The sequence below is a fragment of the Canis aureus genome, chromosome 1 (genome assembly GCF_053574225.1).
Source record: "Canis aureus isolate CA01 chromosome 1, VMU_Caureus_v.1.0, whole genome shotgun sequence".
Taxonomy (NCBI): Eukaryota; Metazoa; Chordata; class Mammalia; order Carnivora; family Canidae; genus Canis; species Canis aureus.
This window is the reverse complement of record NC_135611.1, coordinates 38385540-38406959: the sequence shown is the minus strand read 5'-3', so window position 1 is coordinate 38406959 and position 21420 is coordinate 38385540. Positions and strand designations below refer to the sequence as shown.

Below are 21420 nucleotides of genomic sequence, written 5' to 3'. Positions count from 1 at the left end.
TGCAGATGAATCTTACAGGTAGACATCATACTGAGATCAAGAAGTTGAGCAGAGAAGAATACATCTTTTATGATTCATTTGTATGAAATTCCAGAACAGGCAAAACTGCTGCCTGCAGATGTGTGTGAAGATGTCAGAATCCAGCGCAAAGAGGCTTGAGGGAATCTCCAAGCTTATGGAAATGGTCTATACTTTATACCTTGATAGAGATGTGGGTTACAGGGTGAATGCCCTTGTCACAATTCATTGAATTGTATAATTAAGATTACTGCATTTCACTGCATGCAAATTTTACCTAACAACTGTCAACAAAGAAAAAAAGAAAATTCTAAATTGCATTTAGGAGTATACAGCATCTCTTTAAAAAATGAGGGGAGGAATAGTTGATCATGTCCATAATGGATATATACACATTATGAAAGTTAACATTTGAAATCTCATAGGATTATTTTCACAAACTATAGGCTAGAAGCAGATTGACATAGGGCTTGAAATATGTAGATAAGTGAGGCTCATTGGTGACAATCTGATAGGGAGAGAGGCTGAATCTAACGTGGTTACTAGCACTTTACATACGCTATTGAGACAATGTCAATTATCCATGTTAAATAATGTAGATGGCGAAGCAGGGATCCGTAGGGCCACTGAATAAAGTTCTTGTGAGAGATCTTTTTCCCTTCTACAATATTCCCCTAATGCTCAGATGAGAACTTAAATCTCACAATTGAAAGCTCTTTTATTTCTTCCTTTTACAACACAGTACAAAAGATTTTATTATCTTTTATGCTGCATGATAAATGAGTCTATCAGAAACTTCTCTAGGATCAGGAAAGGGACTATGATGAAGGACTACAGGGTTAGGGGCACATGTAAGAGTTTATGAATTTGTAAACATGTAAGAGTTTGTTTTAAAGCTCAATAATTTATTTTGTGGATGATAATAATATTTTCTTAGTGAATCCAAATAATTTATTTCATAAAACTGAATGATAAACTGGAGCTACATCTAGAGAAGTTAACGCGCAGCATTATTTTGACATTTCAAGGAAAGAAAGTGGTTGATTGAAATCAATTCACCTATGTTTTTTAACCAAACAATGTTAAAAAATAATCTAATTTCAGGGACACCTGGGTGGCTCAGTGGTCGCGTGTCTGCCTTTGGCTCAGGTCGTGGCCCCAGGGTCCTGGGATCGAGTCCCACATCAGGTTCCCCGCAGGGAGCCTGCTTCTCCTTCTGCCTGTGTCTCTGCCTCTCTCTAGAAAGAGATTTCTATCTCTCATGACTACATACATTTAAAAAATAATTTAAAAAAAAAAGATTAAAAAAAAATAACCTGCTTTTAAATAGAAAATTGAGTCTGGTCCTTTCAAAAGTAATAATCCCTTGATAAAGAAATTTTTCTTTCTTTTTCTATATCTATTTAGCTATTACAATAAAGGGCAGCATTTGGATTATAAAATGTAGCCAGTGAAAACATAAGTAACATAAATTTAAGAAGAAATTAGCTTTTCTGCATGAAATAAAATCGATGATCAAGTAAATTCAACAAGATTATGGTGATTAAAGTGAAAATACAAAGTATAATATGTTTTCAGTTTCTCGTTTGGCATATATGTTAATACATCTTCAAATATGAAACAATATAACATCAATGCCTACTAATCAACTGGCACAATATTAAGATTCCTAAAGCTTAGTTATTATTATCTTAAAAACCTAATTCTTGTGTGAGTTCTGTAATTCTCATGTGAATTCTTGGTTATAGAATGCATTGTGTGCTGCGCAAACTGATCCAAGTACCATCTTTTCTCGGATTCCTCAGAATTCATGAGTATTTCAAAGTTAACTCAGGTCGAATTCCACAACTCCTTATTAAATGATGGATCTTCTGAACATTCATCACAATTTGAAAAAGAATGGAGGGCCACCAGTTTTTTTTTCCCAATCACTGCTTTTCTGTAGAATTGCTTTTTCTTGACTTAATATTTTTACAAGTTTTTTAATTTTTTTCTTCATTTCTTTTTACATACCTTAATGCCCCCAGCTGCAGCTTTTCATTTCGATTTTCATCCAGAGAGAGGTATGTTATCACACGTTATAGGGCTGACTCTAAAATATGTTTCAGGAAGCAATAAATCATCAAGTACTATATGGACTGCTGTATTTATAGCACTATTTGTATCATTAGACAGTTTGGTTTTCAAGCTTGTGTATATCAGTGTCTCTCACATGTGTCTTATAATGTCCAATGCCCAGATACTATATATACTATAGTGTAGTATACTATGCACTCGAATGGGACATCTGGCCAAAGATGTTTATGCTCATGCAGCACAAACACTTAGGAGCTATTCAGAAGGTGACTTGCCACTCACCTTGATGAAGATCACTTCCCAAATGCATGCTCTACAAAGTATCCTGGAGTAGCAGATGAGGCTCGTATGGCCTGCCACATTTTATACTGACAGCTACCCAAATAGTAAGAGTTGATTCCGGGGAAATGACCATAGTTTCTGAATAGAAAAGCTTTTGGCATTTCCCCTTGTTTATCATGGTACTTATTGCAGTTCCCTCAGGACTGTGGATTCCTTGCTTGGTCAATCATTGGTGCATATCCCATTCTATCCTTGAGAGTACTTCCCCACGTTTGACTCCTTTAGGAGTCAAAAATGCATGGTTTGGAAGTACTTCCCCACGTTTGACTCCTTTTAGGAGTCAAAAATGCATGGCCCCAACTCGGTTTGACTGCTTTAACAATGACGTTTTGTGAAAACACATGTGATACTAATTTTTGATAAAGTTCCTCACATTCATCTAGGTCCCGACAAAATAACTTCAATAGGAAAGCTCATATGACAGCTGTGCATACACCTCAAATGCAGTCGAAGAGCTGAAGAACTGGCTTCTAAGCAAGCTTAACTCATTTTGGAAGTATCTGAAGAGCAACCACACAACCCCCTTGCTCTTCTGCCATCAATTGTGAGAATTTGGATAGCTCTTCCTTTCATTGTTTTCATGTAGCCAATTAAGGCCTGAAGAGCACCATTCTTGTATTAATTGTAATAAATATAGACCAATTCTTTCCATGGAAGTCACTTCTTTTCCCTCAAGAAATTACAGTAGATGAAGAGTCAGTTTTTTGATCCTATTAACATAGATCTTTGGGTCCGTTGTTCTATGTTTGAACTAAAGCCCGGGTTCTGTCATTAATACCCTTATAATCTTTTCTTTCTGAAGAGACAAATCCTTTTTTTTTTTTCTCTGCTTTTTTGCCTTTTTGTCTTTGCCATAGCCCACACAGCTTTCATCCCCTGTTTTTGTTCTCCTGACCCAATCAGATTTTGATTTGGGGATAGGCCAACTAGTGTAACTAGCTATCGAGTTTGCATACCTCCAATGGGATAAGAAAGTGAGCAGTACTTTCTTAGTAGAAACTGGAAGAATCTCAGCTGTCCAGTGGGGCTTGCAGGCTTTTCCACAGCGTATAAAGAAAATATAAGCATAGCTTCTTGTCAGTCAGGATGCCAGGACCTGGAGAACTGGATTTTTCTTCTTCAGTGTTTTTATATTCAATTTCTGATTTATCCTAGCAATGTTTATTTTCCTTTTAATAAGGCATGTTTCCCCTGACATTTGAAGTATGAATTAATATGATTTGATAGAAGCTGCAATGACTTCAAATTCCGTGGTTATACTGTATAATAAAAGGCTTCACTCACTTCCCCCTATCTTCATCTTCATTCATACCGTGGCTTTTCTTTTCTGGAAAACTATTTTCTGCTGCATTGAACACTATACTTTTTCAGAGATTTAATGGTTTAATGGTTTTCTGTTTTAACCAGCCACTAACTGACCCTTTTTAAAATATCCTAGAACTTGGCTTAACTTGAGCTAAATGTGAAATCATTTCATTCTGATTGCCAAAAACAGACTTTGAAACAAAGTTCAAAGTTCTTTTTAAAATAGGACACATGGAGGCATCTGGGTGGCTAAGTCAGTTAAGTGTCAGACTCTTGGCTTCAGTTCAGGTCATGATCTCAGGGTCCTGAAGAATCTGCTTCACTTTAATCCATTTATATCTTATTTTGCCTGGATGAAAACCTCTTTGTGGACTGATGTGACTTATCCTCCAATAATGTTTGAGTGAGCACAAAAAAAAAGCAGCTGCTTCTCTGCTTCCCACCAGACTTCTTGCATCCAAAAAGACTTCTTGGATGCAGGTTGCAACTGTTCCTGCAGCACTAGTAACTTTCCTCTTCCCAGCACTGATATTGACTAGAGCTGGCCTCCATCAGCTGAGTCCCAACACAAAGGAAGAGCAGCAGCCAAGGGGCCACCCCTCATCAGTTCCATTCCACCCCCAGCAAGAAGTCAGGTTAAGCTTTACTTTCCAATGTTTCCAAGGGTAGAATCCAACTAACAAATTAAATCCTGGCAATGCAACTGGACAGGATTTTCCACTACTGAAGGGTGGGGCAGCTGATCATTATCTTTTCTCCCAATTTGTTAATTTGCCTTTATTGTCCTTTACTAGTGATACCAACACCCTATTCAGTTGATTCACCTGCAAACCCAAGAGATATCCTTTGTTTCTTCTTGTTCCTTCTCACCCACTTGGCATTAAGAACTATGTGCACTGTTCATCTCGTTGATAGTTCTTTTTTGTCTTCTTCCTCCTTTCTTACCTGTACCTGGTACACTTTGCCGGCTTTTGTCTGGATTACTGCAGTAGTTTCTTGAATGATTTTCCACATCCCTAGTCTTTTTCCCTTTAAATGTATACCTTTAAAAGCCACCAGGGTATCTGAAATGTAAATCTGATCCGTCAATTTATTTTTTAATCCCTCTTCTTCCATCCCACCCCCAGCCCAGCTTAGCCTAGACAGTGATCACAAGTGTTCGGAAGATTTTATCCTCATGGGTAATTTGAGTTCAGTGTTTTTAAATAATCTGAATTTGAGTATGTTTAGGACTGTGCTTACACTCCTCAACTTTGCCCCCACAACTTCTTCCTTATCCCTAATCATTGTAATTACCTAACTGGTCCTGAAGGAATTTGGAATCATGACTTCTGGGCTGTAGATATAGAGTCCTAGCCTCCTAATGAGGCTTAAAGTCCTCCTCCTTCTGACCCTTACCTCTCCAGCCCCATCTTTCATACTTTAATGCTAAACAAACAAAACAAAACAAAAAACCACATAGAGTGTGTTAATTTTCACCTTAGAATGTCTTTGCTCTTTGAATCAGGTCAGGATTTGGCTCCTCTAGGAGAGAGAAGCTAGAATAAGTACCTCTTCTTCCTACCACTTCACATGCAGCATCTCATATTAAAACTCTGTTTGCCATCAGTCTCCTCCATCAGACTGCAAGCTTTTTGAAGGTAAGGACTGTATAATATTAATATTAAAGGCCAAAGCCAAAATTCAGTGTCTTATAGACACAGTGTCTTAAAATTTTGATTAATAGATTTTTGATTCTAAACTTGGGAAAGCAGCTGGCAGAAAGTATCCAAGGAACATCCTTAAATTTATCTAGATGGTTGCTAGAATCAAGGAGATGGACATTTTCAATTTTGTCCACAGGAAAGATAGACAAGTAGGGACCCCATGAATGTACATTTACACCCACCGGAGGCTCAAAGCGAGGTGCTTGCTTTTCTTTGGCTGTCTTGTCTTTCTCCGAAGATTTATCTTTGCCTTTTCTTGTTTTGGAAGTTCCTGAAGATTTTTGCCCCTCACTAATAGTATGGGAATCCGGGCTTCCTAAGGTGACTAACTCCTCGTGTTTCTCTCCATGAGCTAGAGAGACATAAAAATGGAAACCAGTGAATCGTAAAAATAGAATCATGTCACGCAGGAAAAGGGGAGTAGGTCAGGAAAAAAGTTGTTAATTTAAGAGTTTTGGATTTCTTTTCCTTTTTAAAAAAAATTGTATAAAGATCTGTGTGATTCTCTTTTACAAAACAGAGATAATTCACACATGGTACACCACTGAAATTATAAATCAGTAGGTTTTGATATTTGTAAGCCTATTCAAAAATTATCACTATCTAATTCGTTTCCAGTCTGGATCCTTTCAGTAAATTTTCTTGCCTAATTTCCTTGGCCAGGATCTCCACTACAATAATAAATTTATTTATCTCTGCTATAATATGTATTATTCTCTTCCCTCTGCTTGCTCAAAGGAGGATGTGAAGGGTTTTACCTTATGTTCTATTACCTGTTTCTAACAACTACATATCCAAGTGGCAAAGGAACAAATGATATTTGTTGAATCCCTACTATGTTTATTTTTATCATTCTCAAAGCCCCAACAGGGCATATTCAACAATTTGCTTATGTTGGGAGTTGAGTGATCATTCAAACATGAGTTCAAAGAACATGTAAGCCCCTTCCAAAAATGGAATCTGTAAGTCATCCCACTAGCAAAGTAAAATAGTAATTGTCAGGAATCCAGTTCTTATCAATGACGTAGTGCCAGTTATTAGTGATTTTCAAATTAGGGTATATCATCCTCATGACTGCAGAGGGACTGTAAGTACCACAGTTCTCTAAGGGAGCGACTTGTCTTACTGCCAGCAATCCCAGTTGCTGAGAAATGTTACACTAGGGAAAATTTTTTGGTCATATAACCAAGTGAGTTGGGGTGAATCTTGGATCAACTATTCAATAGGTTTACTTTGGCAGGTTTATTACAGTCTTTTGATTTTGTTTTCTTTTCTGTATAATGGAGAAGTTAATACCATGCCTACGGGGCTTAAAATAAACTACATAGGGAATTTAAAATAGGACTGGACCTAGTATCATACACACTGGGTTTTTAAGATATTAAAACTTAGCTGAAATTAAACCTCAAACTGCCCCATTAAGTATTTCTGGGGTTCTTTTTTTCTTACTAACCGTAGGTCTTAGAGTTTCAGTCATATATTTAGATGTATTTGACTCCCTTCAAATTGACATATTCTAATATTCAAGTTTACATATGTGAACATATTGTATGGTGTCAGGTATACAGCAGATGCACACCACTGTCTTCCTTTACATTATTAATATAGAATAAAATAATTTCCTATTCTTTAATAGCATACAATATAGTAACTTTCTCACAAGTTGCAAGTCCTTTAAAAGCCGTAATACCATTATATACTTCATTTTGATCCCTAACTTCACCTAGTATAATTCTGAATTCATTATATGTATTCATATCAGATTGTTAATAAGTAAAACTTAATAGGGAAACTGTATGTGTTTAGAGCATATTTATCAATAAGGTATAAGAATAAATACCCTACTAATTCAAAACCTATGAAAAATGTGACCTCACGTTGTATATTCATGTAATTAGCAGAGTTCTAGAGTAAATGACCATTGAAATAAACTAATATACTCCTTGCAGAGAAGAAATGCCTGGGCAGTAACTATTGATGAAATGAACTTGAAAATACCTTTAGCATTACAACTTTAGTTTTCCTCTTTCTTTATCTTACATTTATCCAGAATACAGTAGACATAAATCTTCAGTAGGTAATAAAAAAATTACAGAAACATATTTTTATGATTAAAATTCAGTGCTTAGATTTATGGATCCAGGAACTTAAAAAAGTGGCTGGAATTTGAACATTAGCATAATTTCTAAACTAGAATACTTGCTCAGGATTAAGTATACATTTACCAAGTGTGATTGTACTTGGTACATGTAAACAGGAAAATCTTTTTTTTTTAAGATTTTATTTATTTATTCATGAGAGACACAGAGAGAGAGAGACAGAGAGGCAGAGACACAGGCAGAGGGAGAAGCAGGCTCCATGCAGGGAGCCTGATGTGGAACTTGATCTCTGGACTCCAGGATTACGCCCCAGGGCGAAGGCAACACTAAACTACTGAGCCACCCAGGGAACCCCGTAAACAGGATAAATAGATAGATGGATAGCTAGCTAGCTAATCTGATTACGTTTGGTTTCTTCAAAGACTTTGAAATGGAAACACCATGCATATATTGTGCCTAAGGAAGAACAATATACTGTTAATTAGAGTTAAGAAAATAATATTATAGTCCTGCTAATAAAATTGGGTGGGACTTAAAAACCAAAGTCTTTTGAGAACGATAAAGTTTATATGTGTCTTTGCAAATAGACTAGAATTTGAAAGGAGCAGGCCAATAACACAAAAATGTAACATACTGGCAAAAGGACTTTCAAATAACAACACAACTAATTATTTATGAAGGTAGATGATATCACAAAGTGTTACCTGCTCCAGATCCTCTAATTTGTACTTCCTTAAGAGAAAGTCACCTGTCGCAGCAAGCAATTTCTACTAAAACTTATGTATTGAAATATACTAAAGGTGGCACTGTTGTCTCATGTTAACCAGAAGACAAGTTTCCTAAAAATTTATAACATAAATATTCTAAGTTGAACATAGGTATATTTCAGGCCATATTTTTTATCATGGGTTATAAAGCTATGAATTTTTGGAAAAAAATTATATATCTTATTTCTCATAGAATTTGAATGTTGAATTTAAATCAATAAATGTGGCAATATTTCCATTGAATTTAGGAAGCACATGAAATTTTAAATTAGAACACCAATATATTAATGAAAAAAAAGCCACTTGATCAATTTCTTCTTGATCTAAAGCACTTACAATTGAAAAAGTAAGCTAAAAATTGAAAAGATTAGTAACAATTTTTCTAAAATACATCATACCCTTAAAAATTGAAGTTGATAGGTCTTGAGCTATAAATACAACTGGCACATAGAAGTTGACATATCGATATGTTTTCATTTAAACAAACTGGCTGCCTACAAATCCACATTTATAAACATGATACAGATTATTCTGAATCCAAAAGCTTCTTAACTTTCATAAGATTGACCAACATATGCTTTCAAATAGAAAAAAATTTCCTAGTTCATTTGAAATACAATTCAATTCTGAATTTATTTAGTGGCTGCTTTCAGAAGCAAATGTATGATACAAGGCAACATGTAATTTAATTTTAGCAGTTGTTCATTCACACATAAAATTGTCAAATGCGATGTCAAAAAAGAAGATGCAATTATTCCGAAAAACTCTTTTCTAGTTGGGTACATAATAATGAGAATACCATTTCTTTGAGGGTGACTAGATTCTAGGAACTTTACACATATTATCTTGAAACTTCACAACAACCTTGAAAGATAGGAGTTATTATCTAATGTCTCAGGTGACAAATAACCCAGTTTCAGATAGCCTAAGGCATTCTAGGTGCTATGCTGTATTTCTCCATTTATTAGTAATTCCTTTTCTCTTCCTTCTTTTTTTATTTTTTTATTGAGGCATAATTGATGTATAATATTGTATTAGTTTCAGGTAGACAATGTAACGATTCGATATTTGTGCATATTGCAAAAACGATCACCACCATAAGTCTAATAAATACTAATTTTAAAATAGCTTAATTTATATTACTAATTTTGTATCATTACCCAACTGGATACTTTACATTATACTATTTGATGAATTATACTACTGTGTTTATTTCAGATACTAATTTTTTAACTTCCTCTAGAGTTTGACATCTATTAATATATATAAAATATATGAAATACGATAGTTTGTCATATTGGTCTGTTTATTGGAACTGCAACCATGTTAGACAACTTGAAGTTGAGAAACCTAAAAGATCTTCAGAAAAAACATGAGAAGACCCTTTATGCAAACTTGTGTGTTTAATAAAGAAATACAGATAGTTCCCTAAATAAAGATGTTTATTGAGGACACAATAAAGATCTGGATTGGTACTATCATATATTACTTTTTCCATCCCAAAACCTTTGTTAGATAATCAACTCCCATTCAAAATCCTAGCTATGCCTGTAATTAGCTGTGTGACCATGGGCATATTCCTTAAACAGAGTGTTCTGCCTCAGTGTTCCCATATGCAAAATGATAACAGTTACAGCATCTACCTCATAGATTGATGTGAGGATTCATGGGGTCAATATACATAAAGCCTTCACAAACCCTCTGATGTAAATGTTAGCAGGTACAACCCCTACCACCATTAGTACTATGTCAATACTACTAGTTAGAAAGTCTCTAAAGGACAAAATGGTATAGTGGAAAGGTTGTGGGCTTTGGAATAAGTCAAACTTAGGTGAAAATCTTTGCTGCTTCCATCTGTGTAAATATAGGCAAGTTACTTACAGCATCCAAACTTCACTTTCTCATGTGTAAAATCAGGATGGTCATTAACTACTTCTCAGATTTTTTTCATGAGAATTGAGGATCATATATGAAAAGTAAACAGCACAGTAAGAGGCACATAATGGCACTAAAAAGATCATAATTTAATAACTAAACTTCTAGATCTCTCCAGTGGTTTTTTTTTTTTTTTTTTTTTGCTTATAAAATAACAATTACATTCTTTTTGGCTTGATTTGCTTTGATTAAAATAGTAAAAGCTTCTGATTTATACATTTTAAATTTGAAATTTTATCTTTAGATACTAAAAAATATAAATGAGACATAACCACTTTAACATATTAGTATGTACTCTTCATTTTCTTTTCTTTGTATACCCACTTTTGCTCTCTGACACACTCATATAATTTTGAAGAGTAGTGACATTTTAGGATCACTAATGTCTAACAGCAGATGAAGTCCTTATGTTAACAATAAAGAATTTCTGTGAACTTAGCACAAAAAAACATTTTTGAATCTTTCTTCCCCATCATTCCTGACCAAGGTCAAGAAGGAGAATGGCCTTGAATAGTGAGACATGTGCATAGGGCTTTCCTGGTTGCTCTGTTCCTCATGTTCCTCTGACAGACATTAGCCTCTCTCCAGCCCTGAAGGTCAAAACAGTCTCCTGTATATCTTCTGAGACATGATCTTCTTCTCACCATTGTCATTTCCAAAGCAATGGTTCACTTCCCCTGCTTGGTATTCTTCAGGACTTAATCATACAAACTATTTCATACCCCTTCCCCCAACTCCACTTTATTATTTTTTGAAGTTTCTTTTTTCAAGATTTTATTTATTTATTTGAGAGAGAAAGCACATGTAGGAACAGGGTTGGGGGCGGAGGGAAAGGGAGAAGCAGACTCCCTGCTGAGCAGGGAGCCTGACACGGGACTCCATCCCAGGACCCTGAGATCATGAAATGAGTTGAAGGCAGACACTTAACTGACTGAGCCACCGAGGCACCCCTTAGCTCCACTTTAAAGTGTCATTTCTTCTCTTTCCAAATATCCCCCAGTTGACATAAATTTACATAATTCACACAATTTATGTATATTGGGAACAAATTTCTAATTATTGAAGAAAATATACACAGAAACTTAAAAACTTGCATTTCACTAGACTTGAGGGTATTTGAAGATACTTTGCACCTTTTTAGACGTTAGAAGTTCACCTTGGAGAGTTGGAAAGAAAGCACCTCATTCACTATTCTAACAGCATTATTCAATGTCCTTGCTACCTTTCCTGAACAGCTTAAATGTTTTCACAATTATCTCCTTTCTCAGTGTGCATTCTTCCATCTTGCTGGAACATTATTCAGAAACAGGTGTTCCCCATGAACTAGATCCTCAATTGAATTTAGAAAGATTGTTTCTGTTGTTTCCTTTTCATGATTTAAACTGGGATTATTTATTCCCTGTCATGTGGATCTGAGTTCACACTGATCATTGCTATAAACAACAGTAGCATGACTATTTTGAGCTTGTTGAGACAGGCATAACAGAATATTATAATATAGAAATCAGAAGCATAAAGAGCTACAGACAACTCATGAAAGAGCCCACACAGACAAAAAAACAAACAAAAACAAACAAACAAAAAAAAACCCCTGGGATTTTATTCACAGTCTCTGACCTATTAAAATCACTGGTACCCAGAACTGTAATGTAAAATCTAGTAGTACTATACATTTTCCTTAAAAAACAAAAAACAAAATGCTATCTTTGCTGAACACGCATCATACACACATGCTCACACAAAATAGTGCCATTTTTGTATTATTTTGACCTATTTTTATAATCATGAATATTTTATTGGCACATGGATCTTTAGCATTAAATATATAATCTACTATATTATATATTATCTACATCTTTATAGGAGGGTGAGACAAAATCACCCAGTAATTTGCATCACCCATTATTTCAAGCAGATTTCTATTGATTTATACCAGAAAAATATCTAGATTTTTTTAGCATAGTATAAACTATGAGACTTTGATTTGTACTCTAGAGAAAGTGGAGATAATGACTAAGTTAAAGGAGTTTTCAGCTTCCATATGCCATTTATTCATATTATCATTGTGTTCTTTTCTGGAAGACAAGAATTTTATATTGAAGTCTTATCTGCTCTGTATTTAAGATTATTTCAGATATTCTCAGTGGCACTGGGCAGTGGGGGTACTATTGCCTCTGGGAGGAGAGGTAGAGGCAGAATGAAGAGATGTTTCAGATAAACTCATATTCTATGAATTTACCTAGGGGATTATGAAAGGGTGTCTGCCTTTGGGATTTTATGTACATCATTAGTAACCTGTGGCACAGCTACTGGTTCAAGAAACAAATTTTGAGCACCAGAATTTGCTCCAGGTTAAGCACAAAACACATGTGGATAGCAAAAAGGTGGTAACAAAGTGGCTCTGGTGCCACTACTTTCTCTACATGTGTCCATGCTAAACACCAGGCCAGGATGCTATTAGAACTTAAACACTCTTGCTGTTCCTGGCACAGCAGGTTCATGCATTTGTTCACTAGATATTTACTAACAACTTCTATCTGGTTCTAGAGATGCATAATGAGGCTGAAGCATAGTCCCTTTCCCAGTGAGAGAGGGGCAGTGAGAAGGCAGACAAGTTTAAGATTCCCATAGAGTGCCACATGTTCTATGGACACACACTAGATACATGACAAAGGAAATGGGGACTCTCAGTATCATTTAATTTCATATATTTTCTTTGGCTTTTATGTTGCACCATAGAATCTGTCCCTTCTTACAAAGATTTAGTTCAATAATAATAATTTTCTCTTAATTTTGGTGATAAACCTTTATCAAGCCTTTACATGAACAGGTTCATGCATTTAGTATAAGCAAGCAAATGTGTGAACAGGGTTTTTTGACAATCAGTGAATAGGGGCAATAGTAGTAGTAAGAGTAGCTTAGATGTATCCTTTCATTCACTTATTCAACAAATTTGGAGTGATTACTGTGTGCACAGTCTGCACTATGGATAATGCAAGATTAAACAGGCAAGACTCCACAGAACTCCCTGTCCTCAATGGTATTATGTGCTAGTGAGAACTACTGTGGACTCTTGAACAACCTGGGTTTGACCTGCATGGGTCTACTTTGAGATCTTCTTTTTCTAATGCATCAAATTTCCTACTCAGGAATATTGAGAGTAGTTTATATTTGAAAAAATAAACTTGAATCCTCTCACTTGGAGATTATCTTTCTATTAAATATTTTAAGAACTAATCTTCAAGAATTATACTATCTCAACAACTTACACAAATATCATTTATAACAGAAAAGTCTTCTGTACGCTTCTTAGATAATCATCAAGTAATTTTTACTAACTGCACAAAGAAAGTTTAAACAAGGCCCAAACAATCATTTATTTTTAGTTCTTATAGCGAAGCAGCAAAGATTTTGAAACATAATCAGTTAACAAAACAGAAAATGCCACTAGATATGAAATGCAAATTTTAAGCAATAATGTTTTATTAAAAATTAATAACATGATTAATTTACTAGTAAATACTTTATATGAAATATAAAGTATGTGACTAACATTTAGGGTGACATACCTTTGCTATCACTTTTCTCCAATTCTTTTAGTGCTTGAACAAATGTCAGCTGACTTTCAGTAAGAGGCCAACTGTTATACAATACCAAACACTGTATGATATATTTGTTGACCTGTGAAATAAAATGCAATGTTTAAGCACAAACAAAAAGAATAAACATAGTATATGCCTAATAAACACACAATAAATGCATAATTTTCTGGATCACATATTCATAATTTGATTGAATACTATCACAGTTCTCCAAAATTTTGCAAGATCATATTGTCTACAAAACTTGTCCTCACATCCCCACCAACACCTGCCATTATATAGGCTAATATTTAAATTTTTGCATCCATGTTTAAAGATTTTTTCTTCTTTTTTTGTGAGTTATTCTTTTGCTCTTTTTCTAACTTTTTGCTTCAATTGCTTAGCTTGTTTTTAATCATTTGTGCTTCCTGATGAATTAATTTGAAAGTGAATTCTGAAAGCTACTTTAGATGTGGTTACAAATTTTGATTTGTATCTTTTAGTTGTTACTGAGTTCTTTGTATTCATAATTTTTTTTGATGCTCTCTGTAACTAAAACTTATTCAGCATATTTTATTTTGCTTACACATTTATGGGATTTTAGGCTGTTATTTAATTTCTATATTACTGCACTCTGTTCAGATGACATCAGTATAATATAGTTTGGTTTTTATTGAGGCTTCCTATGTGTGTATGAAAAAGTATATTCGCTATTAGGTGAAATATTCTATAAAAATATCTAAAGAATCAAGCTTATACTTAAATTTTTCAAGCCTAGTGATCATACGTATTTTTTCAGCTTGATCTTTTGGTTTCTGAGAGTTGTGTATTAAAGTCTTCAATATTAACTAACTTTATTTTTCTCTGTAGTTCTAAACAGTTTTTGCTTTTTATTCATTGACTCTGGACAGCTGGGCTATGCTATATGTAAGTTATGGTCATATTTACTTGTTATATTCTTCCTTTTATTTTTACACAATATCCTTCATGAATTCTATGCACTGAGATTAATATATCATCACAGTTTTCTCATTCCAACTTTAAGTTTTCTGTGTCATTTTGTTTAAAAGTGTCGCTTTTAGGGTAGTTATCATTGGATCTTAATTTTTAATCTAACATTAGTTTTTTATTCTTTTCATTGATCAATAATTCACTTATTAATTAACTAATTAATGACAATAATTGTACTTATTGTCATCAGTCATATTAGGATTAACTTTTGGCTTTTTATTTTTATTAATTTTTGCTTGTTTTATTTCTGGATACATTTTGTTTTTTCTCTGTTACTTGAAATTACATGAATTGTCCCTTATTTTATATGTACATATATATTTTTAAACTTACGGTATATGCAAATTAGTTTTTATTAATATGTTATCTTTTTCATAATTATAGAGCCTTATAACTCATGTATGATATTTACATCTACATTATACGGCTAGTGTACACATTAAACTTGCCATATATTTTAACATCTTGGCAAAGAGAAACTGTTAAACGATGTTCAATCCCTTGATTCCGATATACACTGGTGGCATTGCAGATAGAAAGTATCATATACATTGACAAATTTTAGGAAAAGAATCATTGTTATTTTTGTTGAATTTTTAGGAGTAATACCATTCATTAAAGGATTCTCTTAAACACAAATATACCTGCTGTGGAGTGCTAACAGTTTCTTCTGTGATGGGCACATTGATAATTTCCTCGTCCAAAAGAGGCTGACCAGTGTCTACTACTATACTTGCAGGTCTACCCTTATAGGATTTCTGACTTCCCTGGGTAGATTTCTTCTTAATGTACAATTCTTGCTCTTTCTTGGATGCAGCATGCATTAAAAGAATTTGCTTGCTAGCTGAATAGGGGAAAAATATTAGACTTCAGTTAAATTGTGTGAATTGCATAGTTATGATCAACTGTGTTATTTAGGTGTATCCTTTCATAAGACATTCAAAGGAACGGGTCAATTTGTTTGATTTTAATGAGATAAAAAGCAATATTCCTGGCTTTTGGGAGATATTCTGGTCTTAAAGAAATTTACTATAATAGCATGTCATTTGCAGAGAGCAATGCATATTCTGAGCAACCACTGACTGCTGAAAGAATATATAAAAATTCAATAATTTTTCATTCATTTTGTGTCATTTGAGTGACACTAAACTAATACCATATACCCTAGCTTCTTCAGTGTTTAATACACTATGTATGTGTGTGTTATTACACTTATGTAAAACTCCTATTTTATTTTTAATTTTTATATTCATTCTTTTGTAACTAAAAGATAATAAAAGTACCATTTGGAGGGATAAAAAGAGAAATGTGCTGAATGTCATTAATTGATTAAACATATATTGAGATAACATAAGGAAATGACACAGAGAAACTCCAGTTCTTGGCAGGACAAAATAATGGGCATTGAATTTACTCAAAACCATGAAAAAAATAAAATTAGACAAAATTTATGAGTAACTGTTTTCAGTCATTAAATAATATACAACTCAGAGCTGTAATCCTTGAAAGAAATAAAACATACAAAAAGATCTCTCCACTTCTGTAGATTTCTGCCTGTAGATTTCTCGACTGTGGCACAGAGAAGTAGAGTCCAAACAGTGCACAACAATGTTGTCAGGCTCAGGAAGCAAGATTGTAATTTGAGGCTCCTGAGGCCACTAAAATTTGTGAGGCAAGGTACAAGAGGGCAGGTATCTGAGCCACAAAGGAGCCCAGAAATAAGCATAGGGCTTATAAATAAAATAAAGACTTGGGTCTTTAACTTAATTGTAAACTTCATTTATACAAATATCTAATGGTGCCTGGCAGACAACACCTAGGAGATAATGAGCTTAGTGATTCTGAAGTTTGCACAGTGTTGAGAGACATTGAAATCCTGCCAAAGTAAGGAAAATTGAATACACAGGGCATCAGTTGAGACTCAAGAAAGGCTACTCTTTAAGGGTACTACAATGAACCCTAGAGTAATGGAAGCTCTAAACCCAATTTAAGGGATCCCTGGGTGGCGCAGCGGTTTGGCGCCTGCCTTTGGCCCAGGGCGCGATCCTGGAGACCCGGGATCGAATCCCACGTTGGGCTCCCGGTGCATGGAGCCTGCTTCTCCCTCTGCCTATGTCTCTGCCTTTCTCTCTCTCTCTCTGTGTGACTATCATAAATAAATAAAAATAAATAAAATAAAATAAACCCAATTTAAGAAAACTTAGAACCAAGTCTTGGGAGGATTAAGCTAACCTCTCAATAAACTACTTAAATTTAAAACTCTTTTAATGAAGAGAGCATAATCTTAACTCAACAATGTAGCATGTATGATGTGCAGCACACAATCAGTATGATGTGAAGAAGTCAAAAACAGGAACATAATTTGAGAAAAAAGTCAATAGATATAATGGTATGGCTGACACAGATGTTGGAGTTAGTACTAAAACAAAACCAACAAAAAAACTTTAGCAAACAAAAACTTTAAAATAGCTATTAGAAACATGTTTAAGGATTTAAGAGAAAAGATCAACATAAGGGAAGAATAAATGGTGAATATTAACAGAAAAACGAAATAGAGAATCAAACAAAATTTAGGGTTGGACTATACCTGGAATGACACATTCCTAGATGGACTTTAAAAACACATAGTCATGTCAGAAGAAAATATTTGTAAACTTGAAGATAAGTAATCAAAATGATCTAAATAGAAGTGGACAGTGAAAAAAAAATGAACAGAGGCTAACTGCCCCTGGTATTATATTATATTATTATATAATAATAATATAATATTATTATATTATAATGAGTAGAATAATGATACCTTCAAGAAGATAGGCCTATCCAGAATGTGAACTTATTTGACAGAAGGTATTTGAGGCTATGATTAAGGTAAAGATCCTGATAAAGAAGATGTTGTATATGTATACAATGGAATATTACTCAGCCATTAAAAATGACAAATTCCCACTATTTGCTTCGACAGGGAGGGCCCTGAAGGGTATTATGCTGAGTGAAATAAGTCAATCGGAAAAAGGACAAACATTATATGGTCTCATTCATTTGGGGAATATAAAAATTAGTGAAAGGGAATAAAGGGAAAGGAGAGAAAATGAGTGAAAATATCAGTGAGGGTGACAAAACATGAGAGACACCTAACTCTTGGAAATGAACAAGGAGTAATGGAAGGGGAAGTGAGGGGGTTGGGGTGACTGGGTGATGGGCAATGAGGAGGGCACTTGGTGGGATGAGCACTAGGTGTGTTATGCTATATGTTGGCAAATTGACTTCCAATAAAAAAAAAGTTTTGTTTTTTTTTTTAAAAAAAGGTAAGAATCCTGAGATGAGATCAGCCTGGAAGAGCATAGGCCCTAAATCTAATGATGGGTGTGAAAAGGAGATAACACAGAGTCACATAGAAAGAAGAAGGCTATGTGGAGACAGAGGCAGGGATTGCCAAAAGTGTGCAATCACAAGCCAAAAAACGCCAAGAGCCACCAAAAACTGGAAGAGGTAAGGAAAGATTCTCTTGTAGAAACTTTGAGGGCAATGTGGCCTTGACAACACCTTTATTTTGGACTTTGACTTCCAGAACCGTAAGGGAATGAATTTGTGTTGGTTTAAGCCACCCAGGTTGAGTAATTTGTTACAACAACACTAGGAAATTAATACAGATATCAAGTGATCTAAAGCACATGTATTCTTAGTCCTACATGGCAATACTATAAAAACAAAATATTTAGGTATGAATTTAATAAATATTGTAAAATCTGTACATTGTATGTATAAAACAGAGTTGAGAGAGAAATTAAAGACTAAAATAGGTTTAGAGAGATACTATGTTCGTGGGACCAGCAAATTCATTTTGTTAAGATGCCAATTCTCCCCAAGTTCAACACAATCCCAATCAAAATCTAAAGCTACAATTTTTAAGAAAATGTGGTGTTGGACTAAGAGTGAATATTGATTGATTGAATATCAATTGATCAAAATAAAGTTCCAAAATAGACCCATGCATACATATTCAATTGAGTTTTGATAAAAATGTCAAGGGAATTCAATGTATAAAATAATGTCCTTCCAACCTATAGTGCTAGAACAACTGGATGTCCATACGGGAATAAAAAAAACCCTTGATCCTCTACCTTCATTATATACCAATATTTGAAATGAGTCAATAAATTAAACATAGGTGGAAAGATTATTATAGAATAAAATATGACACAATATTCATGACCTTGGATTAAGAAAGATTTCTTAGATAAAACACAAACTGCACTAGTAATATTTTCTAAATGATGACTGACTTCATTAAAATTAAAACCTTTCATTGCTAAGGAAATGAAAAGATAAGAGATCATATTTTTAAAGTATATATTTGATAAAGATTCATATCCAGAATATATAAAAAAAAAAGACAACCCATTAAAAATATGGCTGGAGGGCAGCCTGGGTGGCTCAGCGGTTTAGCGCTGCCTTCAGCCCAGGGCCTGATCCTGGAGACCCAGGATGGAGACCCTTGTCAGGCTCCCTGCATGGAGCCTGCCTCTCCCTCTGCCTGTGTCTCTGCCTCTCTCTCTCTCTCTCTCTCTCTCTCTCTCTCTCTCTCTGTGTGTTTCTCATGAATAAATAAAATCTTTAAAAAATATATGGCTGGAATGATTAGATACTTCATTATGGTATATGTATAGTCAAAAAGCACATGTATGACCAATAGGCTCAACATCATTAGTCAACAAATTTAAACCACGAAGAAATAGCACTACATACCCACCAAAATGATTAAAATAAAAACATTAACAAAAATGTTGGCAAAAATATGGAGAAGCCAGAACTCCTATACTTTGCTGATGGTAGTATAAAATGATATAGTCCTTTTGATTAATTTTTTTGCCAAGTTAAAAAAAGATAAAATATACATATGTCAAGCCAGGGCACATTAATTCAACTCCTGGGTATTGATTCAAGAAAAATGAAAACAAATGAAAAGTATTTAATAATAATACTTCTACAAAGTACTCCATAATATAAAAAGAAATACAGTGGCAACAACAGGAATGTATCTTAAAAACATTACCCTGAGCTAAAGATTACCACTGCCAAAAGAGAACTTATATGGTTTCATGAAGTTCTAAACAGGTAAAATTAGCCTACTCTGATGAAAATGTGAACAGTGGTTACCTCTTTGGAGACTGGAGGAATTGAATAGAAACGGCCTTGAGAGATCTTTGTGAGTAATAAAAATGTCTACATATTGTTAGAGATGTGGGTCACACTAGTGTATGCACTGACCAAAATTCATCAAATTAGATTTGCACTTTTTGCTCTATGTAAATTACACTTTGATTAAAAGTTAAGAATGAATGATACAACATTTCTACCTTTGAGAAGTAATTTATTCATTACTTCCTTCAGCCATTAAATCCTTCATTCAACCCATTCATTCAACCACATATCAAAAAAAGGGAAAATTTTCCTTAATATATGAAACTCTACAAATCAATCAGAAAAAAACCCTAGCTAATTCCAATAGAAAAACAGGCGTAGCACACAGAAAAATTTACAAAGAAAATACAAAAGAAAGAAATAAGATATATAAAAACATACATGCTTGAACTTCACTAACTCTAAGTATAATATAAATTAATATTTTTAGCAGTCAGACTGACAAGTCAAAAATATGATATATAAAAATAAAGGATAAAATAAGGTAAGGTTACACAAACTTAGTGGAGGGCAATTTGACAATATATACCAAAATTAAACTGTATGTACCCTTTGACCTCATAGCTCTACATCTAAGCATTTATCCGATATATATGCCTATACATGTTCAGAAAATTCTATACACAGGTTTAAACAAAACAACTCAGCATTCTTTGTGTAAATATAAAATTAAAGTTGTCAGAAATCACTATCAGTAGGAGACTGATTACATTAATAATGGTAGATCAATAAAATGGAGCCTTATACATCCATATCAAATAAAATATTTTACTATCCCTAGTCCATTGCACTTCCTCAAAGACTCAATTTCTTAGATTGTAAAATATGTAGAAAATTATAAATTTGATATTAACCCTACAGTATGAGCACTGTTATAAGATTTTATTCCTGAAAATTATATGAAATATATTGGCATTCTTTAAAATTCCCATGAGATAAAGCAAAACCTGAAGAGGCCTATATTTAAGATTTTGTTACTGGGTCACTTCAGAGCCTTCTACATTGTTGCAGTAGAGTTTATTCTTTAGTACAATAGAATGTCTGCTTACAGAATAAATGTTATAGTCTGCTATATCCTATTCTACTACAAATATAACGTGCACACACACACATACATTTTTTTTTGCATGTTCTTCTGGTGGGGGTATGCCAGAAATACAAGTTGTAAAGAATTCACAAATTAATATGTTTCCAAGAGAAGAAACTGAAAAATATTTAGAAAGAAAAAGGAATTTCAATGTCTACTTACATAATTCCTACATACAACTTAATAGCATCCCTTTAAAACAGGATGGCTCCTGTTTGAAATCTAAATAAAGAAATAATCTAATTCACAGTAATAACTTTACCAATATCTATGGAGAAATTTTAAAATCTA

The 21420-nt window shown here is 34.0% G+C and overlaps 1 protein-coding gene and 1 pseudogene across 3 annotated transcripts in view; both read right to left on the bottom strand.

Annotated features, from left to right (window-relative positions):
• Window positions 1-21420, bottom strand: part of ADGB (androglobin) — a 161213-nt gene that overhangs the window by 14118 nt on the left and 125675 nt on the right. For all 3 annotated transcript variants that reach the window (XM_077896299.1, XM_077896293.1, XM_077896289.1), the window contains exons 28-30: window positions 15485-15684; window positions 13818-13929; window positions 5630-5799 (exon numbers count right to left, since the gene is read on the bottom strand). In XM_077896299.1, coding sequence (XP_077752425.1) covers window positions 5630-5799; window positions 13818-13929; window positions 15485-15684 — 482 coding nt within the window. The remainder of the gene's footprint in view (window positions 1-5629; window positions 5800-13817; window positions 13930-15484; window positions 15685-21420) is intronic.
• On the bottom strand, window positions 1901-5153 carry LOC144294166 (calcium-independent phospholipase A2-gamma-like; annotated as a pseudogene).